We start from the raw sequence: 13,889 nt of genomic DNA on the forward strand, positions 1-13,889 counted from the left end.
TTGCAGGCTGCCCAAGCAGGTGTGATGCCAGGGCTAGATTCTGCCCTTTGTGGTGCAGCAGCTCCCTAGCTGGTCTCTGCCCCTTCCTAATCACTGTTTTGCACTGCCTTGCACCATAGTCAGAGCCTTGTGCTTGGAAAGACTCTGGCTCCCTATTGAGCTGGGAGCAGCCCCTGACCTGAGAGGGAAAGATCACCCCCTTAGGCGTGTGCTATGTGATACTGGATTCTGGCAATGCCCAGACAGATCCCAAAAGGGCAGATTTTAAAAGCTTTTTAGCACTTACTACCTCTTGATTTCAGTATGCAATAGGTACCCAAATGCCAGTTAAATGGGTGACCCTTTGCTGTGTTGGCAGGAGCTAGAGAGATGCTCATTGGAGCATTTCTAATGAAATACCTGCCCTAGGTACAAATTCAGCTGTCTGAGCACAGCTGTGGTTATGCAGCTGTGAAAGGATTAGCTGGGGATTTAATCACTAGTTAGACGCAATTGGCCACCTCATTAAGTACCACAGCCAACTGCTCAGTGACTGATCAGCCACAAATGTGTCTGGTATTTGTTGTTCCTGTAAGTGCTCCCTGCTTCGCAGGAGGTTACAAACCTGCGCAGCTTCCTGGGAGCCTGTGCCTGGAACAACCTGGGCTGTGGTAATGTAAGACAGTGCCCAGGGTGTCTGGGAGGCAGTGAAGGACCTGCATGTGCCTTTTCTCAGCCCTGCTGTGCAGGCTGGGATCCCTTGGCTCTGCATCTAGGTGTGTGGAGCTCCCCAGCAGAGCAGTGAGTTGAGCATGGGAGAGTGAGCTGAGCAGCAGGCTCTGAGCCACAGCAACATCGTCACCTCCACCCGTTCCGTCTCTGCTCAAGCCTTTCTGTCTCCTGCAGGTCTCCATCAACCACACCCTGACTCACTCAGACCAGCAGTCCTTGGAGATTGACAACTACCTGGACTCCTCAATCCTGGAGAGCTCCTTCCTCACCTTCCCAGGACTCCGGACAGAGGTAATCTGGTTCACACCTGAAAGCTGGATAGGCTGCGTGGATCTGTGTACTCCCCACAGCCCTCCTGTCCCCTGCATGGGCACAGTGTCCATCTGTGGCTGTCAGTGTAAGAACTGATGCACATTTGCCACTTGCAAATACTGGTGACTGGGGAGAGCCACAGCCCTTCATCTTTTGCCACATCTCCCTCCAGGCCGTGCTCAGGTACTGAGCACAAGCTCATATCTAGCTATTGCTCTTTATCTGAGAGCACGGACCTTCACAGCATGCCTGGACATTATCTCCTGGAGCACAGGAGGCACCTGGAGATGTGGACCCAGGGCTAAGAGCAGCTCAGGCTCCAGGTTTCCTGTGACCCCTGGTGCAGCAGTGTTAACTGCCTGCTGCTTTAACTGGGCATCAGCCAGTGTCATGTACCTGAAATACTTCCCACTTCCTCCACAGGCCTTCTCTGAGCAAACTAAAACAGATCTGTTCCTGGAGGACTCCAAAAGGTAAGTAGGTTTTAGAGCTCAGAGCAAGCAGGAATTCAGTGTTTTTTCTGCTTTCAGCCTCCCACACATCATTTTGCCTTTTCCAGTGCTGCAGGCCAGCAAATGTGAGACACTGTTTCACAGCTTATGTTGTGTTTTAGGTGGGAGACTGCAGGGCCATCAAAGGCCAATTGCCTGCAGGTGTGGAGTGCTGCTTGCCTGTATTTTATTAGAGCTGATAACTATTTGTTGCCAGAGAGCTGAGGAAGCCTAGCTCTCACCAGCTTTGTTCCCACAAAGGCTGTATCTGAACAGTAACCCAGACTCCTCTGCAGATCACAAGAGTGACATGCTGGTAGATTGGGGGTTGTGCTCCCATAGCTGTTCCCCTTCTGGGCAGGACTACACACCCACACAGTTGCCTTTCTCATGCTTTCTGATCCCCACGCATGCCTGATTGCACACTACTCCTCTGTCTTCCTGCAGCCTTGTGCGGTGGCCCTCCAGCGAGGCCCTGCTCAGCTGGCCAGACCTCCTCAGCGACCCCTCCATCATGGGCAACACCATCCAGAAGCTGAAGAGAGGCCGGGCCAGCCGGCACCTTGGGCTTGAGGCCCCACTGGCGGCTGAGGAGGACAGCTTGTCACTTGGAATTCACCAAGGGCAACACAGATATTTCTCTGCCTCAGGTGGGTGCGTGAGCAGTGTTGCTTTGTGCTAGGGTGTAGACACCCCAGGGAGGTGTGGGAGGAGCAGTCTGGTCCCTGGGAGCCCTGGCTCAGCTCTGGAGAACGCAGAATAGCAGAGCCTGCTGCCATCTCTGCTGGCTCCTATTTGAGGGGCAGGGGAGGAGAGTCAGATTTTCTTAATGGGGAATTCAGTCTGGGAAGCAGAAATCCCAATGGATGTGGGTTAGTCTGAAGTGAGTGGTCACTACGCTGCCAGCGAAGTAGGAGCAAAGAGAGACATGTTCCCAGGGGATCTGAATGTCGCAAGCAACCAGCACTTCACTGGTTGCAAGGCCATAGTGTGTCTCTGGACCTGTGTAAATGGCTGGAGAAGGAGAAGAGCTTGGCCTCCTACACCAGCAGTTTCATGCCAGGCTCCACAGTCAAATGGGAGTAGACAGGAGCCAGAAGACAGGGAGAGAGGATGGGTCCATCCCATGGAGAAGGATCCCACAGCTATGTGCACCTGGGCTTTTCCTGTCCCTAGCTCCACAAATAGCAGCTGATCACTGGCAGAACTGTCCCTGGGTGCAGTATTGTGTGCTGAGCTCCCATCACTGATGTTCTCACTCTCCTGCTTCCCCAGATGAGGATCTGATACGGCAGATCCTAGCAGATGGAGCTAGCGGCATCTCCCACTCCCAGGACGTAGGGCCGTACATGAGGGCTGAAACGGATCTGATCTCAGGCCTGTAAGTATTCGGGGAGCAGAGTCCCCCAGACAAGGCAGGCCGAGCCAGTGCCTTGTGTTCCTTGCCCTCCGTCCAGCTCTGCTGCGCCCAGCCGTGAGCTGAGCTGGGCTTTGTGACATTGCAAATACCTAGGCCAGCCTTGTTGCAGAGGCACTGTGTTCTTGCTGGCCCCGATTCCTGCAGCCCACACAGCCAGAGCTCCAGGAGAGCACTTCTTGCCTTTCCACGATCCACCTGGAATATCCCCCTGGCTGAAGAAATGCCTCTGGAGCTTTGTGGACTGCTGATAAAGTACTAGCATGTTGGTTCAGTTCACAGCACTGACAGAAAGGAGAAGGGGATTTGAACCTCTGCTCTATCACTGTGCCCAGAGCCACCGTGCTTTGTGACCCAAATCTCTGCCCAGCCAGACTGGCAGCTCATTGCTGGATAGCCAGTGCAGAGCAGCAGGGTCGGGGAGCGGAAGGACTTCCAGCTTCCCATGAGACACAGAACAGAGTGTGCAGTCACCCCAACAGCCCGAGCCCACTGCATTAGAAGAAGAAAGTGCTTCTCACTGGCCACAGGGCTGCGGTACCGGTGTTAGCCCGGCAGTTCAGTCTGCCTTGGAGCCAGCCTGCCACAGGCCTGCTCACGGCAGAGGCAGCACTGGCACAGCTCACCGATAGCACCGCTTTGCCTTGGCAGGTCCAGTGTGTTCGGGGAGAAGGTTGAGACCGTCATGATGCAGAAGCTGAATGACAAAGGCCAGAACGTGGCAGCCCCTCCCAGGGAAGTGAGCAGATCAGCCAAGTCGACATGGACAGGTACCAGGGCTGCAGGGCTGTGTCCAGCATTGGGACCTGGTGCAGGGAGCCTGAGGATGTGCAGAGGAGGGGCCTTCACACACAACAGCGGTTGGGAGGAAGATAAATAGACAAGGAGACTGAAGAGAGGCTGCTCTCTTCCTTGGGATATGTTTGCTATTTCCTGCCAGTTTGGAGCAACTTCTCTCTGAGCCCTGGGTCCCAATAAATCCTAGGCCACTATTCGTTCTGTGGTATCCCCTACTGTACACCCTAGGGAAGCTCCACTCACTGCTTCTGCCATTGCTGTGCTCTCTGCAGACATCAGTTATTTCATTCAGCCTTCCTAAGGAGGAAGAACGAGAGTCTTTGTACGTAACCAGAGGGGAAAGGGGGTCAAATGCCAATGAATGTTCAAACCCACAAACAAAGCAAAGAGAAGGAGAAGAGATGCTTCCTACTGGGTCATACAAGAAAACAGCCAGCTAGCTGGGGTTGCACAAGGCAGGGAGCAGACCGTCATGCCCTGGGAAGGTCTGGGTGGTGATAAGTGCTCTGGCTTCAGGCCCTGTGGAGAAGCTAAGTGTCAGCTCTCTTAGCATGAGCTTTCGGCTTTCTGAGGCACAGCTTCTCTAGAGCAGGCTGCAGCACAGAAAATTGGACGCAGCAGTGATCCTCTTGGATCTGTTAAAATCCATCAGTTCCTCTTGCTTGATGAATGTCTGTAGTATCTTTATGCCAGCATTTATTCACATGGGTGGATGAAAGAAGCTGTGTCTGAGCAAGCCCCAGGCCAGGGTGACTTGGCAGTCTGAAAAGGCCAGCAGTTGTTAGGGCATCTCCAGTCTCCACAGGTCTATGTGGCTTCTAATGGGTCTTGGGGTAGCACCTCCAGCCTCTCCAGTCCTGGACATGCCTGATTTCGTGGGGCTCTGATGGAAAGTAGGGAACAGATTCCAGCCTCCAGATCCCATCTCTTCCTCCTGCCCACTCTGTACTGTCTGCATATGGGAAGCTGCTGTTCTGAGGTTGGCTGTGTTTCAATGCGCTGTCCATGTTGCTACTTAGTGTGTGATGTCTGGGACAATCCCTCCAAACTCACCCAGGACTGGTGGCGAGTACTCTGCCGGGATGAGTCATTGCTCAGCCCTTCCTGTGCCCATTTGGACCCTTTTGCAGTGATACTTACTCTTGTTTTCCTTCCCTTCCCCAGTTGCAGACCAAACATTCAGGAAGCGCTTGCTGCCACCCTGGTGCTCCTATCTGGCTCACGGCATCAGTCTCCTCCTCTTTGCCACCTCCACTGGGGTCTCTGTGTGGATCGGTGTGGGCTTTTCCTCCAGTGTTGCCCTCATGTGGCTCATCTCAGGGATATTCAGCTTTTTGGCATCCTTCTTGGTCTGGGAGCCCCTGAAGGTAAGGAGAGTTTCCTGTGGCTACCAGCATCCCTCCACTCTGGATTAGCAAGTCCCTGGGGATCATCTGTATCTTTAGCTGTAGTAAATAGCTTGTCCAGATGCTAATCAACTCATGGTGGACACTGAGTGGACTGAGTTCTCGCCTCCATCTTCATATCCCTGCAGGTGATGAAGGGGATGTACACTAGCAGCCGTAGGAGAGGTACTGCTGGTGGCAGTTTGTTCTAGGGGTAGTCCAGCTGCTCCAAGGCAGTGCTGGGCTGCAGTGCTGTGCTTGCTGTCTGTCTGTGCCCATGCTCAAAGGCAAACAGGAGCTGCTGCCTGCAGGAGTCCTGTAAAGGGGAGTCCAGCTGGCCTGTTTCTCTCGTGACACTTCTTGCCTCTCCCAGGTTCTGCTGGAAGCCCTCTATTTCTCACTGGTTGCCAAGCGCTTGCACCCAGAGGAGGATGACACCTTGGTGGAGCATCCATTTGTTGAGCATGTTTCTGAGAAGATCAGCAAAGTCCGACCTCCGCAGGGGTTTGCCCTTTTCCAGGCCAAGGAGGAGGCCAGGAAGGTCAAACTACTGCACAAGATGCTGAAGGTAAGATGTGTCTCATGATGCCCATGGTACCTGAGGCAGTGGTAGAGTGCTGGCTCCGGGAGCTGAGCTACATCTTTGTATGGGCCCCTCAATCCATCTGTGATCCCCTGAGCTAGTAGGCACTTGTCTGCAATCTCTGCCTCACTCCCCCCATCTGTAGAACACAGATAGTGACATTCATCTTCTCTGTGAAGTTCTCTGAGATCTGAGGTGGTTGGAAAGCAGAACCATAACTGGGTCCTCAGTTGCTGTTCATCCTCAATTTGGAACAGATAACATGCTTGTAGCGTGCAGTAGTTCGGGTGTTCGAGGTTAGAGAAAGGCTTGCAGTGTGGAGGATATGCCAGCTTTGGAGCAGTGCATGGGACATTGCATTAACTGAGTCTCATGAAACATAACTCCCCACTTGGGAGCAGGAATTTCAGTCTTTTCACAGATAATTCAGTGCTAATCCTCTGCACTGGTGCTGGGAATGCACAGCTACTTTAAAGGAGTTGAGTTATTTTTAACTGAGTGATATCCCTTTAAAGGGTGGAAACTCTCATAACTTGTATAAGCCAAGCTGCCAGCATATAGGAGCTAGTACAGGGAGGTTGTGCAATGCATATCAACCGAAACATGTGGTGCTCGGCTGGCTGCCTTGAAAAGACTATTGTTATAAGCCTGTGGTCTGGCTTTCATTTTAAACAGCTTCCCATATGGGAGGTAAAAAAAATAGAGCATTCTTTGAGGCCCAATCCTGCTGCATGGCAACTGGTGGAAAGCATTGATTTGTGGCAGGAGCAGGATTGGGACCTAACCCCACTGCTGTCCCTGAGTGCGATCTCCCTTTCTGTTCTCTGCTTGCCAGAATTTCCTCATCTACATGTTGTTCTTGCTGGTGATCCTGCTCACCAACTATGGAGATGCCTCCCGCAACAGCAGGACCTTCCTTTTGCAGAGCTCCATCAAGCAGCAGTTGGGCAGCAACGAATTCCTCCGCATCAAGAGGTAACCACAAAGGACCTGGGGATGGGGGGGACAAGATGTTGCTTTAAGTCAGATAAGCTGGGCAGGGCTGCAGCAAGGAGTCCGTGAGCAGGCTCACTTCCTCCAGCCATTGATTGGGCACAGTGAGGCAGAAACCTCTGGCTCTGGCTGCCCTGTTCTGTGTGGAATTGGTTGTTGGGATGGTGCTCTACAGTCACTTACAGGAGAGAGGTCCTGAGCTCTGTGGAGAGCGCTGACACCTCTCTGGAGCTGGAGCGCTCACAAACAGCGCTAGGGCACTGCGTGGCAGCGAGCAGGTCCCTTCCTTTCCCTGTGGCTCAGCTTCTCCCCTGGAAAACAGAAGGACTTGTAGGGATTTAGAGCTTTAATTCCTTTGCATTTTTAAGACCTTCTCAGTGGGAAAGGACTTTGTGAATTACAGATGTTTATCTTTCTGTATCTGGTCAAAAGGACACAAGTTTGTTCTATTTGCACAATCTACAACTTTAAATAAGATTTAGCCGTAAACAGGATCGTGAGAACCAAAAATAACATCTCATAAACACAAAGCCCTTCTCTTCCTTTCTCTGCACATACAGTTTAACTAGATTAAAACTTCCCAGTTGAGTTTCCATGTTGCTGTAAACTCTGGCCGTTCAGAACAACATCAGAATGGCTGCCTGGAATTAACTGTGTCTTTGCACCCATCTCACTACAGACCTCTTGGTTGTTCTGTGCAGATAAAGCTTGGCTTGTCCATGACACACAGAAATTTTGATTCACAACATGAATCAGGAATGATTCCAGTGAACTCAATGGAATTACTAGGATGACAGTAGTGTAAAGAGGAAGAGCAGAATCTGGTTCTAAAAATCGTCTCCATTCCATTGCACTGCCGCAGACCCACTGGTGTGATCCCTCATCCAGTTCCCACCTCCTCCATCCCACATGCTTTTTGCAGCGTGAGGCACTGATGCCGAAAGGAAGGCCAGCTCAGATACTAGGGAACAGCTCCTTTGCACTGCCTAGGCCTGGTCAGCAAGTACCAGGCTCAAAGCTGTTTCAAAGCTCATCTTTGAGCTCAAAGATACTTTGGGGACATCTTGTTCCTTCAGATGAACTTGTGGGGAGAAAACATGGTGCAATCAGTTTGACCTCCCAGGGAACCTGGGCTGACGTGAGCTGAGCTGAGCAATCCTCCTCTCCTCATGGCTGTGTGCTGGCCTGCCAAAGAGGCAAGGGGATCAGGCCCCTGCTTGGTCTCTCCCAGGTCTGTAGGATTTCCCTGGAGATTCACCATGGTGTTGAGTGGATTCAGTCTCCTTTAGTTCTTGTATGTCTAATGACCATTTTCCTGACACCCCTGCCTCAGCACAGCTGGTGGAGTATGGATGGAAGTACTGCCTCTGCCTGCTGGCCAAACACCCGGGAGGAGAGGAGCCCAGGTTACCAGTCCAAAACCCAGTTCCTCCACCCAGGAGGAAATACAAATGTTCAGGTCATGCAGAGACTGCTCTAGCAGAGCTGCCCCAGGAACTTTGCCCCTTGTCTTTCTCTTGTTGCAGGTCAGATCAGTTCTGGGTCTGGATGTCGCAGGTGTTCCTCCCTTTCCTCTACAACAACCAGTCGGGTCAGGAGAGCTACAGTACCACACTGGGGGCAGCCCGGCTGCGCCAGCTCCGGCTGCGAGAAGGTAGGTGGGCGATGGCCCAGGGCTCTGCGGTCGTGTGGCAGGTGATGATACTTCCTGGAGGGATGAAATGGCCAGGTCTGAATGCAGCGAGGGGTCTGAATGAAGCACGGCAGCTGTTACAGAAGCACCTTTTTTTTCCTCTGTGGCATATATGTTAATGTACCTCTGGTTCTGCTGCTCCAGAGATGAGAGGAGATGAACCAGGGCAGTCAGTCATGAGAGTGGAGGGAAGTTGCACTGATGAAGGGGGGTTGGCTTGACTTCTGGAGGTGTGACTGAGGATGTGGAGGGGGGCTTGGGAAGAAGGCAGATAAGTGTAAAAGCTTGGCTTTGTGCTCCAGCGCTGTTTGACTGGCTGCTTTGTGCTCTTTGTGAGATGGCAGTGTTGGTCTCATTTCAGCTGAGTGCCAGCGCACCGCTCAGGACTTCCTCCGTGGGATGGGCACAGCTGCTGGGAAGAATTGCACTGATTCGCACAGCTTTTCTACCGCTGATTACGCGGCTGGCTGGGAAAGGGCGGCTGAGAATTTGACGGCTGCGTGGTCCTACTCACCTCCTGACCTTGCAGGGTAAGGAGCTGCCAGCCCACACCTACACTCCCTGCTCTGTGTCCCAAGGCGTTGCGTCTTTTCAGCTGATTTGGTGCCCCAGGTAGTTCCCAGCTGTTACCTCAGTAATGCTAACTGCAGCCCCTGCTCCCAGCAAAGAGTAAATAAATAGAGAGTTGCCAGAGGCCTTCCCTGAGCACGTCCATGCTGACCTCTGTGCTGGCAGTTTGGTGGGAGTCGCGTAGTTCCCACGCACTCTAACTTCACTGGAGACGCGCATGTCACTATGAGTTGTTTGAACAGCAGCGTGGTGCCAGTCTCAGGGGTTCAGACAGTGCAACCGTGCAACTTTAAGGGAAGAAACAAGCTGCAGAGTGAGGTAACTGCGCCACCGTGTAGAGACCAAAGGGCAGCACTAGCTCAGTTTTCTGACAAGGCAGGTTATGGGTTTTGAGCTTTAAATGCAATCTATTTTTTCAGTGTGCTGATAATTTCTGCTCTGGTTTATTCCTGGGCGCTGCTTCATTGAAGTCTGGGGCACCACAGGGCCAGGGGCTCTTCTGAGGTTGGGAACACCAAGGGGGATTGATGGACATCTGTAACTTGTCCAGCGAAACAAATAACAAGGCAGCTGGTGCCCTCGGACAGCTCAGGATGGGCAGTGTAGGTGTCAGGGTGGAACAAGGCAGATGTTAGAGGCACCTTTTTTCTTCTGTGATATATATATTAATGTACCTCTGGTTCTGCTGGCTCCAGAGATGAGACAAACCAGGGCAGTCAGTCATGAGGATGGAGGGGATTTGCACTGATGAAGACAGTTTGGCTTGAGTTCTAGAGGTGTGATCGAGGATGTGGAGGGGTGCTTGGGAAGAAGGGAGACAGTGTGCCCATCCACTCCCACTCTCCACACCCACTCCCAGTCTGCCACAGTGGTTTCCCCCAGGCAGTCCTGCTCTGTCCTCCATCTTCAGCACTCACCCTCTGGCTCCTCTTCCTCTGCAGAGTCTGGTACTGGGGTTACATCTCTTTCTACGATAGCGGTGGTTACATCCAGGAACTGGGGGCTTCACTGGAGGAAAGCAGAGCTCAGCTGAATTTCCTTCAGCAGCACACCTGGATCGACAACATGTAAGTGTGGCAGGGGCAAAGGAGATGTTCTTCTGTCACCCACATTTTAAATGGGCACCGCTGGGGTGTCACAGAGCACGGAGGATACGCAGTTCTCAAAACAGCAGCACCAAAACCCAGGGCTGATGCTGTCCCGATATCCTGAGCCCTTCTTCTCCTCTCCGCAGGAGCCGGGCAGTCTTTGTGGAGCTGATGCAGTATAACCCCAGCGTGGACCTGCACGCTGCCATCACGCTGCAGCTGGAGTTCCTGGGGGCAGGCCAAGCCGTGACTGCTGTCACCGTTAGCCCCTTCCCGCTGCTGCGGCTCAGCGGCGGTGTCACACTGCAGCTCCTCATGATGGTCAGTGCGGTGGTTCTCCTTTCTGCTCCTCTTCTCCCTCGGTCACTGCACAGGGTGCTTCAGGGGCCTGTTGCATGGGCCCCTGGCAGCGCAGCATAGGTCACCTCAGACTACAGCTCCCCTGTGTGAGGCCACTTGTCCCCCTGGCTGTCATCACTCTGCTTCCAGGCCTGGTCCGTGCACAGTAAACATCCCTGACACCACTGTGGAGAAGGAGGTTCCCCTTGTTAGGGAGCATTTGCTGGTTTTGTCTCAGTCTTTCTGCTTCACTGGGCTCATTGCTGTCACTGTGGAAACTTGTGGCCTTTGGTTTTTCTGTTCCCAGTAGGGACATGAGCCAGCCAAGACCTTCACATCCTTGGAGACCGCGGCTGGCTGAAGGTTAGGTGGAGAGGGAGCCTGCCCTGCCCTTCCCACCTGGGCACTCCCTGCTTTGGCCCCAGTACAGGGAGCTCCACTGCTGGGACAGGAGAGAGTGGGGTGCTGGCTGGGCTAGAGGAAGGTCTGGAGGTGATCGGGGCAGTGGGCTCTGGCTGTAGGGCAGCAGAACTTGGACGTGGGGCTCTGGCTGTCCTGGGGTGCTGTGGGCTCCTTCGGTGCAGCGCAGCAGTCAAGCACTCTCCTGTCCTTCCCTGGCAAACTTTCCACCCCTCCCCCAGGTCTTCCTCATGATGTTTGTGGTCTACTTCGTGGTGTCCGAGTCGCTGTCCATCAAGAAGGAAGGCAGGGCCTACTTCACCCTGTGGGGCAACTATGGCCAGTGGGTCTTCATCCTCCTTAGCACCTGCACTGTGGTGGTGCACCTCAGCCAAGCCACCCTCGCCGACCAGCAGTGGCTCAAGTACCTCAACAACCGCAAGGGTTTCACCAACTTCTACCAGGTGGCCTTTCTCAACACAGTCTTCAGCACCTTGGCTGCCTCCCTCCTCTTCCTCCTGACTGTGCAGGTATGGAGAGGGCTGGATGGGAGCACCACATGGGCAAGGTGTGAACTTGGCGCATCTGCGCCAGGTCTCCTTCCCTGCGCAGTCCCAGAGTAAGGGTAGCAAAGGGTCCTGAAGTGAAATCAAGCATAGGACCATGGCCCTGCTGTGCCAGGCACTGATAAAATGCAAAGGAGCTGCTCCCACCTCCAGATTCTATAGATCAGAGGTGACAGGCAGTGACGCCAGAAGCCCACGGCAGCAGCAGACCAGAGCAGTTCCTGTCCGGCGCGATGCTGCTGAACCGTCCGGATACCCAGGCGCTCCGCAGCCACGTGCCGCCTGCCGCTCTGCTGCAACGGTCAATCTAAAGCCTCCCTCAGCCCTCAGGTCCCTGCACGCTGCAGAAGGGGAGGACAGTTCAGCCTAATGCAGCTGACGGACGTTTTATTCGAAGAGCCCCTTGGTTAGGGCTTCCTCTGCTCTGCCAGAGTTTCTCAGTTTTTCCCCAGCCTTGTAGACATTTTAGGGGGATCCTCAAGACCCTTAAGAAAAATGTGTCAGAGGGGAGAGGTGGAGGATCAGGCTTTAAAGGCAGGAGGAAGACGTGCATCTGTTGCTGCGTGGGTTGATAGCAAATGTTGACTGTAGCTGCTTTAAAGGAATCCAGGGGGCCCAGGCACTCGACGTGTGTTAGACAGAGATACGTAACGTGGCAGGGTCACAAGTGCTGGAGTTCTGCTGTGATATGGGTGATTCTCGGAGGTGCTCTGGGCGAGCACAGCACAGCACAGGGAGAGAGGCAGCCCCATCTGCGCAGTTTGCCGGGCAGCCGTGGAGCAGTTAAGGGGCCAGCGCTGAGGTGTGCATCGGGGCTTGCGTGGGTCAGTTTGACAGGGCTCTCGTATCACCTCCACCCACAGCTCGCGGGGAAGGGGCAAACTCAGCAGCCGTCAGCATGACGGCTGTTGCGGCGAGGTGCACAATGGGGGCCCTTGTTCGGAAGTTTGCTCTGTTTATCGTAACGGAGTTACGACCTCCCCAGCTGGGAACTGTTCTAGGCAGTGCAGATGCTGTAATGTCTGGGGCCTGGAAGCAGGGCAGGAGTACTGGGGCCTCCGCATCAATCCCACTGGACACCCATGTGTCCTGAGCCGTGGACTAAGTTTATATGCAGGACTTGCCTGCCTTCCTGTTGCACGTCTGCAAATGCCATCCAAGAGCAGGCAACAGTCACGTCTGCCCCCCTGCCAGGGCAGGGAAAGCGCAGAAGACGCTCTGCAGTGACATGCTGTGTCGGAAGGACCTTGCAGCAGCTTGATCCCCGTTGTAACACCATCCTCTCTCTTGGTCCTAGGCTGCCCAGCAGCTGCGTTTTGTCAGGCAGTGGTCCATGTTTGGGAAAACCATTCAGAAGTCTGTGAAGGAGCTGACCGCTGCAGGGCTTGCGTTCACTGTCCTCATCCTGGCGTATGCACAGCTTGGCTTCCTGGTAACTACCGATGCTTCTGGCATTCCCTGTCTTACCTTACAGAGTGGCTGGTTGTGAGCAAGGACTGTCCCAGGGTTGCATGTTACCCCCCTCCTCCCTCACCATGACATTTTTTTGAGCAAAGCCCAACAGGCCCTTCTGGCATTTGCAAATCACAACCCGCGCAGAGCTCTTGGGGTGGGTTTGTCTGCAACAGATGAGGCTGCTTGGGCCAGGGGCTGTGTCTGTGACATGTCCCTGTCCTGGCTGATCAGTGGGCAGCTCCTCATGGCTTATGCTTTTAAAATGGGGTGACAGGTACTGGGGGAACAGGGGGACACTTTGGCACTGACTGATCCATTTTCATAACATCTCTCACATCCTCTTTGCAGCTTTTCTCCTCCTCCTCGGAGTCCTTCCGCAGTATTGGCAGCAGCCTCCTGCTGCTCTTTGCCATGGTGCGGGGCAGTGCAAACCTCTGCCCCAGCCCGCCCGAGTCTTCTGGGCTCTACTACCTGTTCTGCACTAGCTATCTTGTCCTGGAGGTGTGGATCGTGCTGAGGCTCTTCGCTGTGGTGCTTATCTACAGCTACCGGGAAATGCACTTCGAGCTGTACCGACCAGCCTTTGAGCCCCAGGACTACGAGATGGTGGAGCTCTTTGTGCGCAGGCTGAAAATGTGGATGGGCTTTAGCAAAGCCAAGGAGGTAAGTGCAGCCCTGGGAGACTTCAAGGGGAAGGGGCTCAGCAGCAGGTGACAGGCTGCAGACTTTTGCGGAGAAGCAGCATCCACCATCCTTGGACTTCCTTTGCTTCTGGCTACTTCCCGCTGCTATTCACAGGCAGGTCAATGCCAGCACCTCTGGTGGGCGAGGGATGGAGCAGTGGCAGTTCCTGGAGGCCCAAGAGATGGGTTAGTGATGGGGCATTACAGGGCATTTGCTGCCAGTTCTGTCTTGCTGTTGCACGTTTCTTACTTGGGATCTGTCCCCAGGTCCGTGCTGTGGACTGGCCCACCAGAAATGGCTGGTAGTGACGCCATGGCTGTTTGGAGACGGTGCACAGTGTCTGCCACAGCAGAGCGCTTCCAGTGCCAGCTCCAGAAATAACCTTGTTCCCTGTCCCCTCTTCTC

At 53.8% G+C, this 13,889-nt stretch overlaps 1 protein-coding gene across 2 annotated transcripts in view; it reads left to right on the forward strand.

The window, feature by feature from the left end:
• The window catches only part of PKD1 (polycystin 1, transient receptor potential channel interacting), a 103,251-nt gene that overhangs the window by 84,829 nt on the left and 4,533 nt on the right, over nt 1-13,889 (forward strand). For both annotated transcript variants that reach the window (XM_064520038.1, XM_026103928.2), the window contains exons 31-45: nt 886-1,002; nt 1,447-1,496; nt 1,962-2,164; nt 2,790-2,895; nt 3,583-3,701; nt 4,894-5,096; nt 5,488-5,682; nt 6,533-6,672; nt 8,217-8,344; nt 8,745-8,913; nt 9,895-10,020; nt 10,188-10,362; nt 11,022-11,309; nt 12,643-12,777; nt 13,149-13,463. In XM_064520038.1, coding sequence (XP_064376108.1) covers nt 886-1,002; nt 1,447-1,496; nt 1,962-2,164; nt 2,790-2,895; nt 3,583-3,701; nt 4,894-5,096; nt 5,488-5,682; nt 6,533-6,672; nt 8,217-8,344; nt 8,745-8,913; nt 9,895-10,020; nt 10,188-10,362; nt 11,022-11,309; nt 12,643-12,777; nt 13,149-13,463 — 2,469 coding nt within the window. The remainder of the gene's footprint in view (nt 1-885; nt 1,003-1,446; nt 1,497-1,961; nt 2,165-2,789; nt 2,896-3,582; nt 3,702-4,893; nt 5,097-5,487; nt 5,683-6,532; nt 6,673-8,216; nt 8,345-8,744; nt 8,914-9,894; nt 10,021-10,187; nt 10,363-11,021; nt 11,310-12,642; nt 12,778-13,148; nt 13,464-13,889) is intronic.

The sequence above is a fragment of the Dromaius novaehollandiae genome, chromosome 14, assembly GCF_036370855.1.
Source record: "Dromaius novaehollandiae isolate bDroNov1 chromosome 14, bDroNov1.hap1, whole genome shotgun sequence".
Lineage (NCBI taxonomy): Eukaryota > Metazoa > Chordata > Aves > Casuariiformes > Dromaiidae > Dromaius > Dromaius novaehollandiae.